Source organism: Phocoena phocoena, chromosome 13 (assembly GCF_963924675.1).
Source record: "Phocoena phocoena chromosome 13, mPhoPho1.1, whole genome shotgun sequence".
Classification (NCBI taxonomy): Eukaryota; Metazoa; Chordata; class Mammalia; order Artiodactyla; family Phocoenidae; genus Phocoena; species Phocoena phocoena.
Genome location: NC_089231.1, coordinates 55,261,572 through 55,285,791, shown reverse-complemented (window position 1 = coordinate 55,285,791; position 24,220 = coordinate 55,261,572). Strand labels below are relative to the sequence as shown.

General features: G+C 34.5%; 1 protein-coding gene across 1 annotated transcript in view; it reads right to left on the bottom strand.

Annotated features, from left to right (window-relative positions):
- Positions 1-24,220, bottom strand: part of SMCHD1 (structural maintenance of chromosomes flexible hinge domain containing 1) — a 129,076-nt gene that overhangs the window by 68,631 nt on the left and 36,225 nt on the right. The window contains exons 8-20 of the mRNA XM_065889575.1: positions 23,517-23,683; positions 21,483-21,573; positions 20,565-20,775; positions 18,061-18,181; positions 17,799-17,982; positions 15,685-15,879; positions 14,053-14,166; positions 13,371-13,477; positions 12,550-12,632; positions 12,252-12,365; positions 7,964-8,041; positions 7,765-7,884; positions 4,014-4,158 (exon numbers count right to left, since the gene is read on the bottom strand). Coding sequence (XP_065745647.1) covers positions 4,014-4,158; positions 7,765-7,884; positions 7,964-8,041; positions 12,252-12,365; positions 12,550-12,632; positions 13,371-13,477; positions 14,053-14,166; positions 15,685-15,879; positions 17,799-17,982; positions 18,061-18,181; positions 20,565-20,775; positions 21,483-21,573; positions 23,517-23,683 — 1,730 coding nt within the window. The remainder of the gene's footprint in view (positions 1-4,013; positions 4,159-7,764; positions 7,885-7,963; positions 8,042-12,251; positions 12,366-12,549; positions 12,633-13,370; positions 13,478-14,052; positions 14,167-15,684; positions 15,880-17,798; positions 17,983-18,060; positions 18,182-20,564; positions 20,776-21,482; positions 21,574-23,516; positions 23,684-24,220) is intronic.

Genomic DNA, 24,220 nt, shown 5'->3' with positions numbered 1-24,220 from the left:
AGGTACCATTAAGGAACTGGTGTTACGAGGTACCCCTAGAAGCAGGGCCAAAAAGAAAGGCCAAAAAAAAAAAGGGGGGGGGTTGATTAAAATTTCGATCCCCAGATCTCCCCTCTCCACCTCTGGCAGATGACTGGAAAATTATTCTCTGAAAAGGTTTAAGCAGAGAATCTGTGAACCTGGGCACAAAAAGTAAGTCGCAGGAAAGGGTAAGATACTAAAAAGAATACAAGGGTAATCCTGAACGGACCGCATGTGGATACTGAGACCTTTTCATTCCCATTCCTACCCTAGTCTTGCTCCTGGACTGGCTAGGAACCTGGACAGCCAAATTATTCCCCTCCAGGCAAGAGACTAAAGATTGTTCTTTGAGCAAACTACCGAGCCCAAGAAAAAGACCTCGAGATACAACAGGATTTCCCCCAACAAAATGTTACAGACAGATCATCCTGTAGTGGAGTTCATACTCAACAGCCTCTCCCAAACTCTCAGGATCTCCTATGTGCATTTTAGTTCTCCATCAGATATAAAAGCAGATGACCAAAGATTAACCAGATATATGAAGAAAGAGATCAAAATCCAACAAATAAAAAGCAACTAACTTGGAGACAATAAACATTATCAGTGTAGGTAACTTTTTAAAAAAAACTACCATTTATTTATCAGCAAAAAAAAAAAAAGTATTACATTCATAAAACAAAAACAGAATCTACAAAAGAACATTCGGAGAACCAGGAAGAACACTTGGAAATTAAAAATACAGCAAAAGGAAAAACTCAATGGAAAGATATAAACATAAAATTGAGAAAGTCTGTCCAAAAGTAAAAAAAAAAACACAGAAAGATTAAGAAAAATGGAAAAATTAGGAAAATCAGAGAACCAGTCCCAAAGGTACATCATCAAATAAATAAGGATTCCCCCCCCCGTCAAAAAAAAGAGAAAACCGTGATGATGCAAGGTAGAAAATGAAGTACTTCAAATAATGAAGAGACCTATACAAAGATGTACCATTATAAAATTTTGCCCTGTTGAGAATTAAAAGTGGGTCCCTATAAGCTTCCAGACAGAATACGTAGGAAACATAAAAAGGAAAGTTAATCATAACAAGTTTAAATTTATCAGCAACAGTAGAAGCTAAAAGGCAAAAATGGAGCAACGTTTTTATAATTTCGATGGAAAGTAGTGTCCAACTTTCAATTCAATCAATCAAGTAGAATACAGACATTTTCAGAGCAATAATTTTATCTTACATGTAAATCCTTTCTTAGGAAACTAGTGAATAATGTACTCCAGCAGAAGGTAAAGGACAAGGGATTCTTTCAAAATTGGAGACGCAGGGAAGGTTAAATGCTAAATAAAATAAGCTACTTAACAATCTCACAAATTCAGGAATGTTTCCTCAAGGACCTGAGAGCAAACTCTATGAAATTTAATCATCAATAAAGGTAAACCCCTATCTCCCAGTTTCCTGGGCCTAACTCCTGATCAACTGACTCCAAATTGCAAACTCTACTCCCAGTCATAAAGATACTTAGCAATTTTTCTTGAAAACATGAATGTGATATATTTTATTCACTTACCCATGTTAACAGAGTAAGATTTCCTTCCTTGCAATCTCTATCAGATTGTGATGAGAATCACATTCTGGTTTACTGATTATTCAATCACAAAATTGTCTTCTTTCTCTTCTACCTTTGTGAAGAAGTTTTCTAGCTTGACAGTAGGTTTTGTTTTTACTATATTTCCCCAACACAAAAGACAAAGGGTATTCCCAGGATGAAGGTGAAGGAAGATCACAGAAGGACAAATGTAACGAGCGTAAGAACAACTGATCCAGACCAGAGCACATGGCAAAGTTCCAAGAAAGATGTCTACAAGAGTATGAAACTGAGGGACTTCGCTGGTGGTGCAGTGACTAAGAATCCGCCTGCCCTTGCAGGGGACATGGGTTCGAGCCCTGGTCTCCGAAGATCCCACATGTCGTGGAGCAACTAGGTCCGTGAGCCACAACTACTGAGCCTGTGTACCACAACTACTGAAGCCCATGTGCCTAGAGCCCATACTCCACAACAAGAGAAGCCACCACAATAAGAAGTCCACGCACCGCAACGAAGTGTAGCCCCCACTCGCTGCAACTAGAGAAAGCCCACATGTAGCAACGAAGACTCAATGCAGCCAAAAATAAATAGAGAAAAAAATATGAAACTGATAGGTTATCTATGTACCAAGCATCTTGAGAAGACACCAGGCAACTGGCAGAGTTACTTAGCAAAGAAAAAAAGAACAGTTGTGCAATGAAGAAAGTAATTAGCGCTTACGTAATCATAATAAAGCAAGCACTAAATACTGATCAAGCCAGAATACAACTTTAATGAAGAATGTGGAACTAGGAAGGAGGTTTATTTGTAATGTAAGTGGCAACAAGAGAGTGTGTCCTCATCTTCCATAAGTCAAGAGATAATGCTTAAAACTGAAGAATCAAGAAGTAACAATATAAAGTTACTTAGATATGTGCAATAGGTACCAAAACATTCAAGTAAGAAAGCTGAAAGTGGTTCTGAGAAGTCGATTGTGGGTGGGGTGGAGAGGGCAGAGGAATTACTCTTTTTTTATATAAACCTCATCCAACGATTTGATTCTTTAGGCTATATGTGTGAATGATTTTTTGTTTAATTTAGTTAACACTGAGAAAAAAACAAACAAATTTACTGAAGGTAAATTCACATAGCCAGGCCACCAAGATTTTTTTTTAAGCCCCAAATCTTAATTACCAGTATGTATGTGTGATAGAGACTTTGTGTGTAAGAATGTCCTATCAAGGATAAGAAGGAAGTTTAATTGAAAACAGGGGTCAACTAATGCACAAATATTTTCCATTTGTGACTAGACATTACTTTTAGTGTTTCTTATTAAGCACATAGATGCTTAAGTATTCAACTCTTCCATTATGGTTTAATATTCAAATGAATATAGTATGTCAAAATCACTTTTTGCAACTCATTTTCAATATTTTTTGTAACTGTTTTGTTTTTCAGGAACTTAACCATGGTATAAATCTGGACACTAAACTAGTCTGTGAGCTTCTAGAAGGCAAATACTATGCTCTTATTCACTTCTGTATCTCCAGCTGGCAAATGCCTGGAATACAGTACGTAGTCAAATGATTAAAAGAGTGAACAATTACAACAACAGGGGAAAAAAGTACACAGCGATAGCAAAAGCATACATTAAAACGTGGGCCCAGGGACTTCCCCGGCAGTCTAGTGGTTAAAACTGCGCTCCCGCTGCAGGGGGCACGGGGTTCAATCCCTGGTTAAGGTATGATCCTGCATGCCTCGCAGCGCAGCCAAAAAAAAAACCAGTGTCTCCAAAAACGACAAATTTGGCAGAAATTTGGAAAACAAGAATTCTTCCTAGGCACCTCAAAAAAAGGTAATGGAAAACAATGAACATCCTCAATTATATAACTGGACACATTGTTTTTCAGGGCTATTTTTTAATATAAGCCAATCATGTCACTCTATAGAGCTATTAAGTAAAGGCAAATTCTAAGGAAGGACCAAATTTCCATGGAAAGTGTAAACTTTATTGCTATGGTTTTAAAAGCAAACCAAAATAAATTTTATTAGCAGGTTAAAAACCTACCAGTAGGTAACCACTAAGTTTAAATGGCCATAATTTCTAAGTAAACAACAAAATAAACATGGTATGGTTTATAAAATTGCCAGGAGAAGTCATATTATACTTGCAAAAAGAAATGGACTAAGACAGAACTATATCAGTCTCACCCAAACAACTGTAACAGTAAATTCAGTCAAAACAAACTTTATTGAGGTAATGTATGTATGACACTACAGCCACAGAGAATAGACTGGGACTAAACAAATCCCCCAGATATCATAAAATATCCACTAAGCATTTTAAATAATAAATCTGAAGTTAACCGAACATAAATAATTTAAGCTAAAAAAAGAAAAAAGTGAATACTTAGCAAATATGAAAACTCAGATTACCTTGCTTCAAAAACTGGCTGAATATCAGTTGATAGTTGACTAGTATGACCAAATTCATCCTGAAACTGCAGAGGGATATTGAATGGGACTCCAACACGAAAAGGAAGATCCAAAAGACCACATAAAAATTTCTCTGGTTTACCCTCTTAATAAAAAAAAATAAACATGAAAAGAAAATTCATCGGTCAGAAGATTCACTGTAGGTAGAAACATCCATTATATACATGGAAGATTAGACTACAATAAAGATGGCATTTTAAATCTGTGCAAAGTTTATATAAATTGTATCTATAATCCACCTCTGAAAATAATAAAGTTACAACTTTATCTCACACCATGTATAAAAGTCTAGAGATAGAGATAAATGTGTTTTTAAACTATGAAATTTTCGAATATAATAAAGGAATATGTTTATAATTTTATCATAGGAAAAACTAAGGCAAAACACAATACTCAACAGCTATACAACGATGTATTTGATAAAGTTCAAAATATTTTATTAGATACAAAGTTAACAGAGAAGCTCTATATGAGAAAATACTTGCAACGTATGCAATAAAGGATTAAAATCCACAATACATTAAAACTTCCTATAAAGATAATAGTTTCAAGTCATCCCCTGGGAAATTAATAGAAATGCCAATTCGAGGGCTCACATCATCCTACTGAGTCAGAAACTCCAGGAGTGAGGCCCACCAGTCTGCAGTTTAGTAAGCCCAGCAGGTGGTTCAGGTAAAACTTAAATTTGAGAACTACAGCTTTACACTATTAAAATAGGCATAGTAGGCACTTCCCTGGTGGCACACTGGTTAAGAATCCGCCTGCCAATGCAGGGGACACGGGATTGATCCCTGGTCTGGGAAGATCCCACATGCCGCAGAGCAACTAAGCCCATGCACCACAACTACTGAGCCTGCACTCTAGAGCCTGTGAGCCATGACCGCTGAGTCCAAGTGTCACAACTACTGAAGCCGGCACGCCTAGAGCCCGTGCTCCACAACAAGAGAAGCAACTGCAGTGAGAAGCCTGCGCACCACAATGAAGAGTAGCCCTCGCTCCGTGCAACTAGAGAAAGCCCGTGCACAGCAGCAGCAAAGACCCAGCACAGCCAAAAGTAAATAAAATAAATTTTAAAAAATTAAAAATAAAATGAAATAGGCATAGTAAAGGAACAGGCTTTCACAGATGACAATATCCAATAAAGGCTAGAAGAGGTACACAACCTAATAATTAAATAATGTAACCACCAACTAGGCTAAATATTATAATACAGGTTAGCCAGGAATGAGCATAGGGAAACAGGAACCCTCAGTCTGTTGATGAGGGTACAAAACCTTTTGGGAGGGCAACCTGACAGTAAATATGTATAAAATGTTAAAGCACACACACTGCAGCTTGGCAATTCTACTTCTTGGTATCCACTCTAGAGATATTCAAGCACTTGTACACAAAGCATCATAATTTTTTTCCATATAGGAATGTGATTTGTAACAGCCAAAAACTTGGAAACACCTGAAATGTTCATCAAAGAAAACTGCTAAACTACAGCATGTCCATACTGTAGAATGTTCCACAGGTGTATTTAAAGAACATGATAGATCTGTATGTACAAAAAGGAACACTCCCCAAGGTGGTTGTCTGATTAGAGAAGGCAAGGTAATCACAGGCACTTAAATCAGCTCTCTAAAACCCCATAAAAATGTGGCACTACAGAGAGTTTTTTTAAAGAGGCCTAAACCTACAAAAACAATGAACAAGAAAAAAGACAACAGTAACAGAATTTGAAAGCTGGAGAATATATGGGCAAGTATAACTGACTTAGCAGAAAGATTCAAGAAATCAAATCCTCAATCATCAACAAAGCAAGCAGGGAGCCAATTTAATTCACACTATATAACACTCAAAAGTCTCAAGAATGGCTCTATCAAGTAGGAGTGAAATTGAAATAAAAAAGGAAGACTTGTTCAAGTTTGTTTGAGAAACAGTTCCTCAGATCCCCACCCCTCAACACACAGAGCCAGTCAACTGCCTTCCTCATCTTCAGCAATATCTGGAAGGTTTCTTCTCCAGGAAAGGTTAAGAGTTGGTCCAAGGAGTAAGGGACACAGCACTACTGAAAGCATTACAGTTTACTGAAAATAGGAAAATCAAGTGAAAGATCAATACTGAACATGAGCAATCCCACTCCTGGGCATATACCCTGAGAAAACCATAATTCAAAAAGAGTCACGTACCACAATGCTCACTGCAGCTCTATTTACAATAGCCAGGACATGGAAGCAACCTAAGTGTCCACCAACAGATGATGGATAAAGAAGATGTGTACATATATACAATGGAATATTACTCAGCCATAAAAAGAAACAAAATTGAGTTATTTGTAGTGAGGTGGATGGACCTAGAGTCTGTCATACAGAGTGAAGTAAGTCAGAAAGAGAAAAACAAATACCGTATGCTAACACATATAAATGGAAACTTAAAAAAAAAAAAAGGTTCTGAAGAAGCTCGGGGCAGGACAAGAATAAAGACACAGACATAGAGAATAGACTTCAGTACACGGGGAGGGGGAAGGGTAAGCTGGGACAAAGTGAGAGAGTGGCATGGACATATATACACTACCAAATGTAAAATAGATAGCTAGTGGGAAGCAGCCACATAGCGCAGGGAGATCAGCTCAGTGCTTTGTGTCCACCTAGACGGGTGGGATAGGGAGGGTGGGAGGGAGACGCAAGAGGGAGGAGATATGAGGATATATGTATACATACAGCTGATTCACTTTGTTATACAGCAGAAACTAACACACCACTGTAAAGCAATTATACTCCAATAAACATGTTAAATGCTGGCACCCAGGTGTTTACACTCCACTCTGGGAAATCTGAACAGCCAAAGAGAAAAAAATCTAGAATTCTCTTATCATAATCTCCCCAAATGATATAAACACTCTCGAATGTTCTATTCTTAACTGTGTGCAAATAACTAATAATGTAAGAGAGCATCTAATAGAAAGGACCCAGAGCAGACGTGAAAAAAGGCAACATGGAGGAAACAAGCTATGAACAAAGTCTGAAAGCGTCAAGAAAAAATGCCACTATTATTAATAGCCTCAGAGAATTAATAGATACTGAATCCATGAAGTTGGAGAAAATACTTTGAAAAGGGAATAACCGGAGAATATTTCAGAAACTAAAAAAATTATAGCAGAAAGGAAAAATTCAATAGCAAGTGTCGAACATCATGTTAAAGAAGTCTCTTGTAAAGTACAGAAATAAAACCAAGAGATGTAAAGCAGAAAAAACAGTATTAGTACACCAGTCAAGAGGTCCAACGTCTTAACACTAGATGTTGAAAGAAAAAACAGAGTAGGAAATCAAAGTAACTCAAGAAAAATCCCTAGAATTTAAAATTTCAGAAATTGGGAACCCCCACACACACAAAAAAATTATCCAAACTTCTGGGGATTGCAGAAGAGGGAGGATAGGGGCGGTTGGACTGGGAGTGGAGGGTGTTTAACATGCAAAAGTTAGGAATCAGAATAACTTTAGACTCTACCAGTAACAAGGGAAGCTAGAAAACAATGATGCTTTCAAAAGTTTATAAGGAATATGATTACCAAGCAGAATTATAAAGCCATTCTAAGACCAAGATGGTTATACAATTGGTCAAACACCTTTTATTAAATTACCTGTTTTCCTCTTGATTTAAAATGCCACCTTTAGCATACAGAGTTACATATTGGTGTTTTGCTTACCTTTGACAGAAAATTTAATTGCTTTAGATGGTAGTGGTCTTCCTGCATAAGTGTCTGCATTACTTTCATTCAGTACAACTTGTAATTTCAATGTATAATTCCCCAACTTTTGAATATTTTCTGGACAAATTAAGAAGAAATTAAAATTCAAGTAAATGTAATACTGATAGAATTTTTAACATTCAGAATAACAACTCACCCATTTTTTTAAACCAGTAAGGCCATTTTCCTCCATGTTGACTAATATGTGAAATGATTTCTTTATTTCCATTTGGAGCTTAATAAAAGAAAAAAATTTTATATTTTGAGAAATTAAATATAGAACATGAATAAGAAATGTCACACTGGCATCAAATGTCTACCTGCTATACATTTTTTAAGGTAGTTTTGAAACCTCGAAAAATCTAAAGCTATCCTATTCAAGTCAATAGCATAATGAAAATTTATTCATTCAGCTGATTAAAATTCCTTTAGTTCTATTCTTAAAAATGTATCTGTAAATAAGCTTAACTGGCACAAACAAAAGAATATAGAAATAATTTTCTTTTGATATTGAAAATCATTTCTTTAAAAGTTTTCTTCAAGAGGAAAATAGCATACTTTATTTACATAGAGTAATCTCTAAGACCTAGTGCTCTATTAAGAGTAAAAAGCAAGACCTAAAGTAGAAGAAAGAAAACAAATAGAAGGATGATATCACTTCTCTGAAATATTCCTTGTTATTTATTTTTGACTTTGGAATTACATGACTTAAAATATTACCAAAATAGAATTAAAATAAAGCAATTCATAAGCAAAACCAAAATGTAGGTAGGCGATATGACCATATTAAAATTTTTTTTTTAATTATTTCAACTGACTTCAACTTTAGAATATATAACTTTAAGGACAAATAGCGCTTCAAAGAAGTCAAATTTAATCTAATAGTACTATTAGTAATTTTATAAGTATCACTATTTTGAAACTATATTATAGGATAAAGCAGTAACTAACTGTTAATGTTGTTAAGAATCAAGATTTTCAACATAAAAGAAATGAAATCAAAGTGGTTAAATAAAAACTCAGAATATCGATATGAATTCATTTTTTTTCTTTTCCAAAAATATTCATGTTTAGCTATCAATCGAAAAGGCTTAGAAACAATTTCGCCCAGTGGCCATGAGCAATCCTAACACTCAGGCCTCTAAATGCCATTCCCCACTGAAAGGAGCTGGGACAAAGAGAGTAGCATGTACATATATACACTACCAAATGTAAAACTGATAGCTAGTGGGAAGCAGCCACACAGCACAGGGAGATCAGCTCGGTGCTTTGTGACCACTTAGAGGGGTGGGATAAGGAGGGTGGGAGGGAGACATAAGAGGGAGGAGATATGGGGATATATGTATATGTATAGCTGATTTACTTTGTTATAAAGCAGAAACTAACACACCACTAAAGCAATTATACTCCATTAAAGATGTTAAAAAAAGAGTAATGGGTGTATCGAGGTTTAGGGTAAACATGTACAAGAAGATTCTAGGATGTCTTGAGCCAGAAAGCAAGAAAGCTCAAATCAAAGACAAAAAAGGGTCTTATCAAGAGGACAGAGGAGCAAACATGAAGGCACATCAAAATCAAGGAAGCATGTCAAATCTATAAAACCCCATACATTCAGAAAAACACGTTTATGAAAATCAAAAAAAACAGCCTCTGAGCACCACAGTACTGTACCAATTCCTGACTGGTAATTTGCAATTAAAGAAAAAGGATTAAGCCTTTATACTGCCTTTCCTATAAAAGCTGTGTTTCAGAGTAAACCAATGACCCTAACTGAAATTTATTACTAACAAATAAACTAGGAAGGATAATAAACTGGGATAATAAATTAGGAAGAAATAAAAGAATGAGGGGATCACCATTTTGCATACCAAATAACTAAGCAAAAATCATTAATGGATGAAACCATTACATCACGGATGAAAGGAGAACTTTATAATCATATTAGCCAAGTGAATTCAATAATCCATTTTAGCAGCACTAAAAGTAGGACAATTAATTACACTCATCAAATGCCTCTTGAGGTAATACCCTAAGAAACACAGGTTCGCTATGGAGTATGGATTCTTGCTTTAGGGGGGAAAAAATGGTGAACCTAAATCTGTTTAAGCTTTTGGGGTAATTTCCAGTCCTCAGGAAATAGATCAAACAATGGAACAAGTTAAATGACATTCCAAAGAAACAAATATGTGAAACACTCTACAGTAAAGTGTACATTTAAAAAATAATTGAATTATATATACTTTAACAAAAAAAAATCTTCTAATTAAAAAAAATATATATATACAGGCAGACCTTAGAGATATTGCAGGTTTGGCTTCAGACCACCACAACAAAACAAGTATCGCAATAAAGCAAATCACATAAATTTTTTCGTTTCCCAGTGCATATAAAAGTTATGTTTATACTATACTGTAGTCTACTGAGTGTGCAAGAGCATTATTTCTTTAAAAAAATAAAATGTTCGTATCTCAATTAAAAAGTATTTTATTGCTAAAAAATGCTAACCTTCATCTGAGCCTTCAGCAAGTCGTAGTAATAACATCAAATATCACTAATCACAGATCACCGTAACAAATAATGAAAAAGTTTGAAATGTTGCCAGAATGACCAAAATGTGACACAGAGACATTAAGTGAGCAAATACCATTGGGAAAATGGCATTAATAGACTTGCTCAACACAGAGTTTCCATAAACCTTCAATCTGTAAAAAAATGCAGTATCTGCAAATGGCAATAAAGCAAAGCACAATTAAATGAGGTATGCCTGTGTGTATTTTTGTTTTTGTTTTTAAATAAGACAGAGGCAGGAGGGTCAGAGTCACAGAGAGGCTGGAAGATGCTACACTGCTGGCTCTGAAGATGGAAAGGGCCACAAGCCAAGGAATGTGGGTGGCTTCTAGAAGTGGAAAAGGCGAGCCTTCCCTAGAACCTCCAGAAGGAACACTATCCTGCTGACACTTTGATTTTAGCACAGTGAAGTCCACCTGGGACGGATGACCTAGAGAACTGTAAGATAATAAACATATGTTGTTTTAAGCCAACAAAAAAAGTTGGAGAAATATAAAATAGAGTGTCACAGAGGCCAAAAATAAGAGTACTGCAGTAAAATTAGTCAAACTGTTCAATGCTGCCGAGGCTAGTAAGACATTTATACAATGAAAGTATACATGACCATTGACTAGTTTATAAATGTTGGAAATAAACGCATAGTGAATAAAACATCTTTAAAATCCATGGACAGACATGCAATATATAGTGATAGAACAATTATTGAAAATATAAATTGAAAATACTTTCAGGCAGTCAAGACAAAAACAACTGACAAAGAAAACCGTAATTCAAAAAGAGTCATGTACCAAAATGTTCATTGCAGCTGTATTCACAATAGCCAGGACACGGAAGCAACCTAAGTGTCCATCGACCGATGAATGGATAAAGAAGATGTGGCACATATACACAATGGAATATTACTCAGCCATAAAAAGAAACAAAACTGAGTTATTTGTAGTGAGGTGGATGGACCCAGAGTCTGTCATACAGCGTGAAGTAATAAGTCAGAAAGAAAAACAAATACCGTATGCTAACACATATATATGGAATCTTAAAAGAAAAAAAAAAAGGTTCTGAAGAAGCTAGGGGCAGGACAGGAATAAAGACACAGATGTAGAGAATGGACTTGAGTACACAGGGAGGGGGAAGGGTAAGCTGGGACAAAGTGAGAGAGTGGCATGGACATACATACACTACCAAATGTAAAATAGATAGCTAGTGGGAAGCAGCCGCATAGCACAGGGACATCAGCTCCGTGCTTTGTGACCACCTAGAGGGGAGGGATAGGGAGGGTGGGAGGGAGGTAGACGCAAGAGGGAAGAGATATGAGAACATATGTATATGTATAGCTGATTCACTTTGTTATAAAGCAGAAACTAACACACCATAGTAAAGCAATTATATGCCAATAAAGATGTTAAAAAACACAAAAAACAACAGACAAGTTAACAAACAAGGTGATTCAAGTTAGGAAAATACAAGATGAGCAATAATACGCAGTTCTTTTCCTTTACCAAAGAGTGGGCCAGGATTCTCATCTGAAACAAGTACTTCTGGCCCATAGGTTCAGAGACACAGTATTTTTGATTTAGAAGGGATCTTAAGGATTATCCAATCAAAATTCCTATTGTACAAACTACTACATTTATGCACATCATATCTTTATTTTAGCCCACAGCTACCTACATAGGAAAATTCAGAATAAAATGTAAAAAAAAAAACCCTCAGAAAACAATTGATTTTTTTAATATGAATTATTCACACTTTTGAAACTCCTAACTTTAAACAAATGTACTATCTATCAGATTGCTAGCTCATAATTACACAAAGATATTAAAACATATGTTATATATTTAAGAACAACAATAAAGATCCAAATTAGTTTGTATACTTACAGTGTAGTATAACTTTGAGCTCAACCAGGAGTTTCTTTGACCCTCCATGACTTGTTCCTGGAAGCTTTTGCATTGCTTCCCCCTTTTTATTCAATATTTCAATTCTTAATGCACCTATCAGTCCAAAATTAAAAATAAGAATGTCTGAGTCACACCCAAAGAATCTGATGAATCTGCTAGGTCTTCACACAGCACTTTAATTTTTCATGGTCTTTTACTATGAAATGTAAGATGTAAGAAAAGCATTTTTTCAGTATTTAAAAACAAACACACACACACAAAAAACCCAAAAACATACCAATGGGGGTTCCAGCAGGCCTAATCTCATTTGGCAATAATTCATCTCCTTCAGGCCAAGTTACTGACAATCTATCAGGGAGCCTATTATGAAACCAGCATATTAATTATTCATGAACTGTGTTAATTATGGTCTTATTTTTAAAAATAAAAGTTACTAGAAATTTTAATATTTATTTCTAATTTTTTTTGACAGGTTAAATCTGAAATCCTGTATGATTAATACTGTAAACATTTCCTTCTCCTCAACCACTGTTGTGGCTACAGAGTAAGACAAAATTTCCCGGTGTTAACAGCCAGGAACTGTGCTTTTTTTTTTTGAGATTTTTCTATTCATTTATAGTACAAGCTACCTTTGGGAGACAGGATAAACTCTACAAATAAAAGAATTACCAGTGAGATTCAGTAGAAATCAAAATGACTACATCATTAGCTATACAAGAGCCACAAACCGTTTTATTTTTCGATTTCCTTTTACTTCTTTTGTACTAATCTTTACCTCTCAGCAGTTACTACCATTTTCTTCTAGCTGTAGGCCAAAGTTTTTTTTTTTCTTTAACAAACTTAATCATAGTGCTGATAACAGTGACACTGTAGATATAAGATTTCCTCATTTTTCTATGAAATACAGGATTCTGTTTTTGTAACAGAGAGCTCTCAGGTTTTTTTTAACAGCAAGAAGTTTGTCACAATACACACATCTAAGACTACAAGTGTCCAAATAGAAGAGCATAACGACACACTCAATAACTGCTAAAAGGACAATTCCTCTTGATTTTTCTTGTTATTTTTTTACCATATGCATCTTGAAAGGTAAATTACCTTGCCATTTCATCTTCTACATATTTTTTCACAGCTTTCTCAGCAACTGTCCTATCCAGCTTTGCAATTGGCACAGTTTTTATTTCATCATACAGTGCCTGAGGTTCCTGAATAAATAAAATTTACACCAACATTTAAAAAAAACTATTTAAATTTAGCTGCAACAAGAACATTTCTTCCAAAGAAACATATTTTTACCCTAGTTAAGTATATAAATCATAATAGCTATTATTACATTATACCACAGTGTTTACTTCCATTTTTCATGTAAACTCCTTAGGCCTAATTAAATAGGCCTTAGGCCATTCAAATTTTAACAAGAGCATAGTATCAGGATAAAACCAGTTCTAGTTTTGAAGTTTTTCATTCTTGAGATAGAAGTCTGGCTCCAATGTTTATGTTTGTGGGCCTTGGATGAAATGTGCACTTTACAAAATTACTGTGTTAACTAGCAATAATATATGTAACATTAATTAAACACTGGGCACACAGATGTTGTTCTATAGATTATTAAAAAACATCAAATATGAAACATAAAAATTCATGCTACCACTACTTTAACCAATGGAAAAGCCAAATACGAGGCAAAACAGAATACCATAACTTTATTTTAACAATTAAGCAAAAGAAAGTAGTACCAAGAGACTTCGAAGAAATACTTTTTGTTATCTGGGGGTCTTACCATTGCAATTTGAACCTCTCCTCCTGTAGCATATACTTCTCCATCATGATCACCATAAAGAAAAAATTTTACAATGCTTCCATAAAAGAGAGGAAGTGTCTTGATTGTCTTGACCTAATATTTAGTTTTAAAACAAGGATTTAGTATTAATATTTACTTTTAGAAAAACAGGTTTAACAATTACTTAACAGAACTACTTTATGCAAGGGGAAAACTCAGCATCTATCATTAGAAAAATTAACAAAAAAAGCATTCTAATATTCTAATAAAGTTATATTTGTGAAGTTCTCCACTTATTTGTAACATGTCTTTGAAAAGACACAGTGGCTTCTTCATACAAAAATGTCATAGCTATGCATGTGTCTAAAATGCCCAAAGCCTTCCAAGTCAATTATTATTAAGGCAAGTTATCTCAAACCCCCATAAATGTTGCTTGCAGACTGTGAACGGTGACTTACAAAGTTATCATTTCTTTCAAATAAATTAGCTCAAAACTTGCCTATAATGTATTTCTTCTCCTTACTTAGCTTGAAAAATCTAAGGGTAATTTCCATTAGTCCAATTCAAAACTTCCCAACTACAAGGACAACAAAAATTTACACCCAACCTACCTTCCAGCCTCATTTCATTTCTGAACTATTTCTCCTCACACACACAATAGGTTGCAGCAACCCAACTCTGTTGCTTGCGGTTTCCCTGCATTTACCTGTCTTCGTCTGTGCTCAGATTATCTTCTCTGAGAAAGCGTTTCACTTGACTACCACACAGAATTTGACAAAACTGATCACTCCCTCCTTGTAACTCTTAACAAATACCTTATTCTCCTGGTTTCCTTCTATCTCACTACCTTATCCCTTTCAATTCTCCTTTGTCAGCTCCTCCTCTTTGTTTTCCTAACCTCTGAATGTTGGAAAAGCAAGCTGTAGCTACACGCACTACTTCGAGGTGACCGCATCTGATTCCAAAGCTTTCGATATATGATGATGAGAGTGTCACATTTGTGCATTTATTACCTTCATAATTATCTCTGCAAACCTGAGCCTTTACCTCTTTCAAGTTACATACACATGCCACTTCATGCACAAAGAATTGCATGATTCACCCTCTTCTCCGAGGCCAATCCGAAGTCAGAAAATTCTCTCCTAAACTATGAGCACTATTCATTCTCTTTTCATAGCACTTACCCCCTTCTTACCTATGATTATTCTGCTTAGGTTATCTCTGTTTTCAGGCTGTAACAGCCTGAAGGACAAAGGACATCCCCTAGACCTCTGCATTCTCCACAATGCAGTCAATAGCACAGTAACTCACGAGCAGCACTCAATAAAAATTTGCTGAAAAATAATTTCTCCATATCACAATTAAAAAAACAAAATGGAATTCTCCATTTGAGTAAAGTTTAGTGCAAGAAACAATAAAAACCTTGTTAATTGAGCCTTTGGCAAAAATCAAGTTTTTTATAAAATGTCCTGTTAAATTACGTAATTAAAATCCGTTTGGCCTTTTCGTTCTTTTCTGGCTCCCGAGGAGCCAAGAGTAAATATATTATTTTTGGTTGTTGATAAATTCTAATACATCTAATTTAGTTTCAAATTCTACTAAAAATTAAATCTAAAAATAAGTTAAACTTACCAGCTGTCCTGCTTTGTATATTTTTCCATCCCATTCTATTGCTGAATAAGTCGCCCAGGGGCCCTGCTTTTTAGAAGGAAGATCAGGACGTGTAATTATTCCTTTAAAAAGTGTAAATTTTATTTGTTTGTCATACTTTTCATGACAGTCCTTCAGCCATAAAGCAAATTCTCTGTCAATTTTCATTCGCTGCTCCTGTAAAATTTTAAAATGTTCTATGAAGTATAGCTACTAATAAACAAATACAACCACAGACACTTCTCATTCATTTCATTTTTCCTTTCACATACCTGCCCACCCCAGAAAATCTAATAAAAGACTAAAATATTTTGCTGGATCCTTCTCCCATATGAATTTAGATTTCTATCAAAGACATTACTAAAGAAAGAAAAATCTTTGCTACACCCTTGGGTCCAAGGTCTTAATGGTCAATATCAACAAAGATTTGCTTCCCTGTTTTAAATCCTAGGATATACCAAAAAATGACAAACACTGGCTGCCTAGGATAAGGAGAACTAGCTGATTAGGTGAAAAGGGTAAGTGGAAGCCTTCTTACTGTGAACGATGCACATTCTAAATAGGGCAATAAAAATATCTTTTTATGTATCAGCCACAGAATTAAATACATATAGTACTTAAACATATGTATGGTATATCTATGGTATTAAAATGTCATTGTGGGGAGTGATTAGGGGGAGAAAAGGTAAAAAATTATAAAGTGATAGTGAAAAAAAGGTTGACAATCATTGCTATGCAAAACACATCTTTCCTTTTAATTATGTATTATATATCTATATTTATTCAGAAAATAAATCATAAAATAAAAATTGTTTTCTAATAATATATAGGAAAAAAATGTGCTATTGCTTATCATTCTTCACCCTGATGGGAGACAGTATAGAGATTTACATTCCAGCGTAAGGTGCTATATACTTGTTTAATGCCTATCTTTAGGAGAATGAGTAGGGAAGATAATCTTTACATAACATGCTTTCACAGAAGACTTTGCATAAAGTTATAGAAGTTCATTTCCCCCTATATATCTTATTCCACAATATACCATTTCCAAATGAAAATGGGGCAAAACTAAAACTGATTTCAGCTTAAGTTTTTGCAGCTTATAGTCAAAGGGCCAGTATGTTAATCATTAAAAAAAAAACTTTTGGTTTTAAAAAGTTATTTGAATAAGAAGTAACATGTACATTGTAAACACTCAAAAATGGCATATATCTTCAAGGAAATCTTCCCCCAATCTGTTCCCAGGTACCAACTCCTTCCTGAATCAGCAAATTACTGTTATCACTTTGTCATCTTGACAAGAATATTAAAATTATTAACTAGGAATGTGACAGTCCGCCTACCAAATTTTTATGCTGTATTTCAATGTACAGCCCTTGTATTCGATAAAAGTATATAAGACTCAATATCCTTTTATTAAGAGCAAAATGAATTTCAACATGTTGTAGGGATGACTGACTATAAATACTGTGTGTCATGTATTGTGGTTATTGCTTAAGCAATTTTAAATTCAGAATAAATGCATCCATCTCTTGGCAACTTAACATTAAACTACTGAAAGAGTAGCATCAAGTAAGTTTCTGAGGTGCTTAGGTAGAATAAAAGTACACTAGTTCTATCCTACTTTTTAAAAAATTTATCACTCTTTTTCTATTGATTAATGTAGATTTTAATACTGATCAATCTCACAGCACCTTTTAGCCCAAAGTATTTCATAGTTCTACCTCAATTTCACCCCCAAGATTAGATTAAAATTGCATATTTAGGTTATTAATATATAAACACAGCTTTTGTATTAGATAAAATTGTTCTTATATGCTCTTATCAAATGGACATGGTTCTGTAGCTTCTATTTACTATGTCAAGGTACTGATGAAGATCTGATAAAAGATCTGTAAATTTTACCTGAACAAGATCTAATCAATTTGAAATTTTTGAGTGAACACATAAATGCTCATGAATGAAAATTTATATTCCAGATTAAATAAAATGAAAAGTACGCAAATTGTCAGTACAAATCTACACTACTAGTGACTTTTGTTGTACTTAAAATAGAACACTTGCAAATATTCAAAATTTTATACTTAAAACCATACCTGTCCATTTAAAATCCTTGTAAAAAGGGTGTTCTTATCTTTCAATTTTAGCTCAAGATCCATAAAGGTCAGTTTATTTGTGCTGACCTGGAATTTGTCATTAGTGAATAATGCACCAGATATCCTATTGTAGCACTCAATCGGTGCAAGCCCTCTCTTCTTAGGAGGAGTACACCAGTCAAAGCTTGAACAGAACAAAGTATTAGTTAGTAAAAAGATTAGATCACAAAACAATATAATTTCAGCAAAAATCAGAACTTACTCTTCAACAGATGTATATGGTATTAGTCGTCCATTCCAAAAACATTCAAAAATAGGTCTTTTCCCTCTTGCTGCTTTCTCAAGTATGAAACAGTCATCATCATCATCTTCATCTTTTAATTCTAGAACAAAGGAATATTGGAACAAAATGTTTATTGCTATAAAGTATACGCAATTTTTACCACTGGGAAATCAATTTCTGTAAGTGAAATGTTAAAGCTACTTCAGAGAAACGGTAACAAAAAATCTTATGATCTTTAACATTGCATTCTATAAAATCTAAAGGTGGCTTTATTCTGTTTGCCCTCAAAAAGGCAGATTTTCAAAGTGGTTCCACACTGCCAATAGTGTTTCTCATTACAAAGTCAATAATTGATTACATACTAATCCATCTGTGTTAGGAGTACTATAGTAGCTACTGAGCCTGCAATCTTTAAAACCTATTTATAAATATGGGAGCTTGAATCCTGTACCTAAACCACAAGCTTCACAACTCTGTCAGAACCAGTTTACTTACATAAAAATCATCTGGAAAATCTACAGTATCGAGCAACAGCAAGTTTGCCTAGCTGGGACAAATTAATAACACTGAATGTAAGTTTACTTTATGATACAGCTAGAATTATAACCTATGTTATAAAGCTCAACTGTCTACATTTTTATGTTTGTTAGTAATACATTTTCATATATTTAGATAAATTAGATTCAAACATTATGATCCTGACATAGTAATACCTCAGTTATTCTAGCATTAAGTCATTCCCCCCACCCCCAATAAAGCCTTCTTCTCCCAAAAAAACCCTCACAAGTTCATCACAAGTAAATATTCCTTTCAATCACACCATTTCACTTGCTCTTAGAGAACCCCTCTGATCTCATTCACCTTACTGGCTATTATTTTAAGACATCATTTGAAGAACTTTATCTTTTTGTCTATAAGCATGCAAAAATTACAAATGGCAAATGAAAAACATGCTAGAGACTTCACGGGAGGGAAGGTCACTGAGTAATAACATGTATGAGCACTTACTAAACAAAGTCGGGCACTATTCTGAGGACTTGAAGCAGTTTCTTATTCAACCCTCACAACACATCTATGAGGCAAGAATTATCACCCCCCCAACTTCACAGATACTGAGGCAGGTGGTACTTTGTCAAAGCTTACACAAAGTGGCAAAGATAGGATTCAAATCAGGAAATCTGGTTCCAAAACCCACAATACTAAGGCTATACTAAAGAATTATTCTGAATGAGAAAATTTAATATTGTTAATCTATGAAAATTCAATGCAATCTCAATAATACCACTAGGATTTTTTTAAAGTGAAAGTACAGTACAAAGTGATTCCAAAGTTTATCCAGAAGAGCAAAAGATTAAGCATTAAGAATTTTCTCTAAAAAGAATAGTGTCTTGCCCTACAGATATCAATATACAGTATAAAGGACAAGAGAGTATCATTACTCATGTATAAAAACACAAAATAGGGACTTCCCTGGTGGTACAGTGGTTGCCACAGTGGTGGCACTCCACCTGCCAATGCAGGGCACATAGGTTCGAGCCCTGGTCCAGGAAGATCCCACATGCCGCGGAGCAACTAAGCCCGTGAGCCACAACTACCGAGCCTGCACTCTAGAGCCTGCGAGCCACAACTACTGAGCCCACATGCCACAACTACTGAAGCCCACGCACCTAGAGCCTGTGCTCCACAGCAAGAGAAGCCACCGCAGTGAGAAGCCTGCACACCGCAACAAAGAGTAGCCCCCACTCACAGCAACAAAGACCCAACACAGCCATAAATAAATAAACAAATTTATAATAAATAAATAAAAACACAAACTAGATCAATTCCTTATAGTAAAAAATCCGGATCTATGCACTTATGGGAACTTTATATTATTATGAAAGTGATATTTGAACTATTACAAAAATCATAACGTTCAATAATTGGTGCTAGGAAACTAAAAACCCACATGGAAAATATTAAGTTAACCCACACACAAAAAAGATTAGAGATGTGTTAAAGATGTAAACATAAAATGATTAAGAAAAAAACCCACAGGATCTTTTTTATAATCTTGAGGTATAAGATACCTTTCTATAGCAAGGCAAAAATCAGAAAGCATAAAGAAAAAACTAGTATGACTAAGTAAAGTTTAAAACTACTTTATAAATACCTACAAAGATAACAGGAAGACAACATGGAGACTATATAAAGGATTACTATGCAGTACATAGCTAAAAATTCACTTCAGGAAGAGATCTATGATAAAAGAATATATAATCTTTCTTAAAGCCACTGCTTTATTCATCTGGAAATGAATATACACAAAAATTAAGAATTATAAAAATTATAAATACTTTAATAACTGAAGATTTGCATGAGGGAAAAAAGTTTTTAAAGTTATCTAACCTCAACAATCCAACTAAGAATTATTGTTAAGAAAACAAATCACTATCCTAAATCACAACTTCACATTTTGTAGCTAAGATAACAGATTAACATACTTGATGGAAAGCATGGATCATCAGGATACGTTTCTCTATCATATAAAAAAGGGTGATATCGGATAATCCCTTCCACTACACCATCTCCTTCAACATGAGCCTTGAACTCAAAACTATCGGCTGCTGTATTTATATACAACGTCTGCATGTCATCTTGTATTTCCCTTAGGTTGATAATCTTAGGTGTCTTCCCCTTTTCAAACACAGAAATCTAAAATAAAAATAAAACAAAAACAATTAAATTCTATAGTGACTTTACTTTTGTTCTCACCTATGATCCAACAACAGAACAGGCAAAAACTACTTTTATTTGTACAAGTAATCATCTAGCTTATTGAAATACATATATATTTTTACTTGGATTAAATAGCTCTAAGTAGCATCTCAAAAAAAATACACTACAAAAAACTGAAAGTAAGCAAAGAAAGAGCAAAGCAGAGGTGAAGGATATATTAAGTGAAGAGCACATTTAATTCAAGGTTTCCTGCTAGAGGTAGGAAGTGGGATAAAGATGTACATGAAATTCTTCCTGACGTGTGGGCAAGGATACTGAAAACTCAACACTCAAATATTCTTTTCTTCTAAATCTTACTTTACCGTTATAAGACTTCTGTGAACAAAAGAGAAACTATTTATTCCTTTTCTTCCCTGCTTTTGAGACATGATATTCAGTAACAGCTCATATCTCTACAGAAGACAGAGAAAGGAAAAACCATATACTATAGTAAACAAAGGTTCCACAAAAATACATCTAGGAATAATCTCTTTACTTGCATATCAAATTAGGGAAGTGTTCTGGTAAAAGACAAGGACAGAGAAGTTGCCTATTTACTGACTGAGTTTTCTTGTCCAGAGTAACTTGGAACTAGAACAGATACCTAATAATTCACAATACTTTAAGAAAGAATTTTATCTTACTTCAATATCAATGTTGTTGAAAGGTCCAACTTCCTTTGATGTACGTTTTTCATTCCCTTTTGGGCCATGAATATAGTAATGATAAATATGCCTAAAACATAGAAGAATACCTTTACACTTTTAAATCACATAAAATTACAGTTCATCTAATCTTCTACCAAAAAAAATTCTATAACTACTATTTGGCAGTACTTACTAGGTGCCAAGCACTATATGAAGCATTTTTAAACAGAGTAAACCATTTAATGGTAAAAACAATCCTGAGATTCAGATATTATTACCCTTCATTTTATATAGAAATTGGAATGCAAGAAACGTATATAATTTAATTTACTTAAGGTCACAGAATTATAGAGTTGGGGGCGCTTCAATCCAAGTCTTTCCAACTTTAAGGCCCAAATACTTTAAGTATAGTTTAACAAAAAAACTAAAACTAGAAGTTAAGAGGCTATAATTCTACTTGTTAGGGATGTTCTACAAAGGACTCAAATATCAGGGAGTATATCAGGATTGAGTAACTTTAACTTATGTCCCCAACATGAGAGTATCATTCTGTAACTCTCATCTTTCTTCTCCTATGACACGGAAACAATCTTATGCCAATACTCCTAAAACGAATAAATTCAACATTATCCCATCAAAAACCACCACTTCAGAAATCTTTGTTATTTTATTTTGGCAAATGTTTCAAAAGATTATATTTGGAGGAGATTATTCACCTCCCCATATCCCGTATCACATGTGTAATTATTCCTCAAGCAGGATTTTAAAATATTCCTTCATATGAATTTTAACTTTTTTAAATTACATTAATTGTCCTAGTTTAAAACACTACTAAGATAAAAGGAAATCACTGAAAATCATGATTTCTTTCTTCAGACATCTCAAAAGTGTTAACATCATAGTCAACAATAAGTTTACAACCATACATTAAGAAAGAGTGCTATAAATAGCTTAGCAAGTGTCTATTTCAAAGAATGGTTAAAGTTATACATCATTCTTTTTAAAAGCAAGAGTTAAGTTATAATTATGTCATTAATGTACACTGAATTCCTTCAGTTAAGAGAAATAATGAAATAACTAATAAAAGATGTTCTTAGAGAAGAAACATTCCAAAGTCCTATTTAAAACTCTTGTGTTACAGAGCCAATAAACATCAATATTCAAGAAAAAAGGCATTCCTAAAATCAATTTCCCCATAAAAAATTTTAATTGTTAATATATATGTATAAAATAGAGAATCTCAAAGTAAGTACAACAGCCCTTTGAATAAATAAGAAAAGATACTTTCTTTAAAAACATGAATTTTGTACAGTATACCCATTTTGCAAGACTAATTAATTCAGGTTAATACAAATTATGGAAACAATCCAGTCAAAGGTCTATACTGTGTAACTACAGAGGAAAAAACGTAAGAGCCATTAAATGTATATACTTCTGATTTGATCTAATGGAATATATACTTCCTAAAAGTTTTCCTGGAATAGGTACGCAAAGATTTATTTTCAGTATTACTCATGTCACATACAGATTTTTTTTTTATTTTAATAGACTCAATACATTCATTCAGTAAACTTTTATTGAGCATCTACTATGTAAAAGGAAACACTGGGATACAGCAGTGCATAAAAAACGACAGACATTCCAAGGTAGAAGGTAGACAAAAATATAAGTAAACTGTGTGGTATGGAAGATTATAATACACGCTACACAGCAAAAGCACAAAAGGGGGATCTGTGGGTGATGAGCTGAATCGGTGAACTCAAGTTTATTTTAAATGTTATCACAGTTGTCAAAAAGCATGGGCCTCATGTTTGTATTTGTAATGACCAATACATTACCAGTGATCGGTACATTATTTACAGAATACAGAACCATTTTAATGCTAACATCAGAGTAATGATTCCTGTACTGAAGGGAAGGAAATGGGATAGGAGTAAAGCAGACAGCCAAGAGGCTTCAATATGTCTGTAATATTTTCTATCTTAAAAAAGATAAGAAGAAACATGTCCTGAATCAAATGTAAATACTTACGCTAACTGTCTCGTCCAAAGAAGGAAATAATTTTTCAAGTACTGTATGTGTTCTGGTTGTACCCCTGTGATAACCACAGCAGTAAAGCTATCTTTTTCCTTCTCCTCTGAGATAAGATGATGTAGAAATCTTTCATCATCATTTGTAATGTGAACAGAATCAGACGGCTACAAGAGTGAACATAAAGTACAACACATTACATGCACCCTAACTGTAATTAACAAATAACATTTACATCAACCTTTAATGTGATTCACTTGGATAATTTCAAATACAGGCTTCAAAAATCTTTTGGAGGAAAATGGCCAATTGCAAACCAGCTGAGTGTGTGACAACAATGCTGTGAGGAGAGGGAAACTTTTACATAGATTGCTAAACTGGCATACATCAAGGAGAATGCTAAACCATAATGCTACACGAACTGGAAAATCATAAAGAAAAGGGTAAAGAAAAATAAATACTGAGTTTAAAACTGCACCCCAAAATTGAGAACACTTACCCTAAGGTGGAATGAGTCCTTGCTTGGGGTACCTACCACTTAACTTGGTCAGGACCAATGCCCAGCCAGCCCTCCAAGTTCAGGAAAACTAGGATGCAGCCTGAACCCAGCTGGCTTAGCCCAAAGGCACTCTGTTTAAAAGGGAGTAAAATCATCCTGGGCCCCAGACCACTTTCAGAGGGAAGTGGGGAGTGGGGAGTGGGGG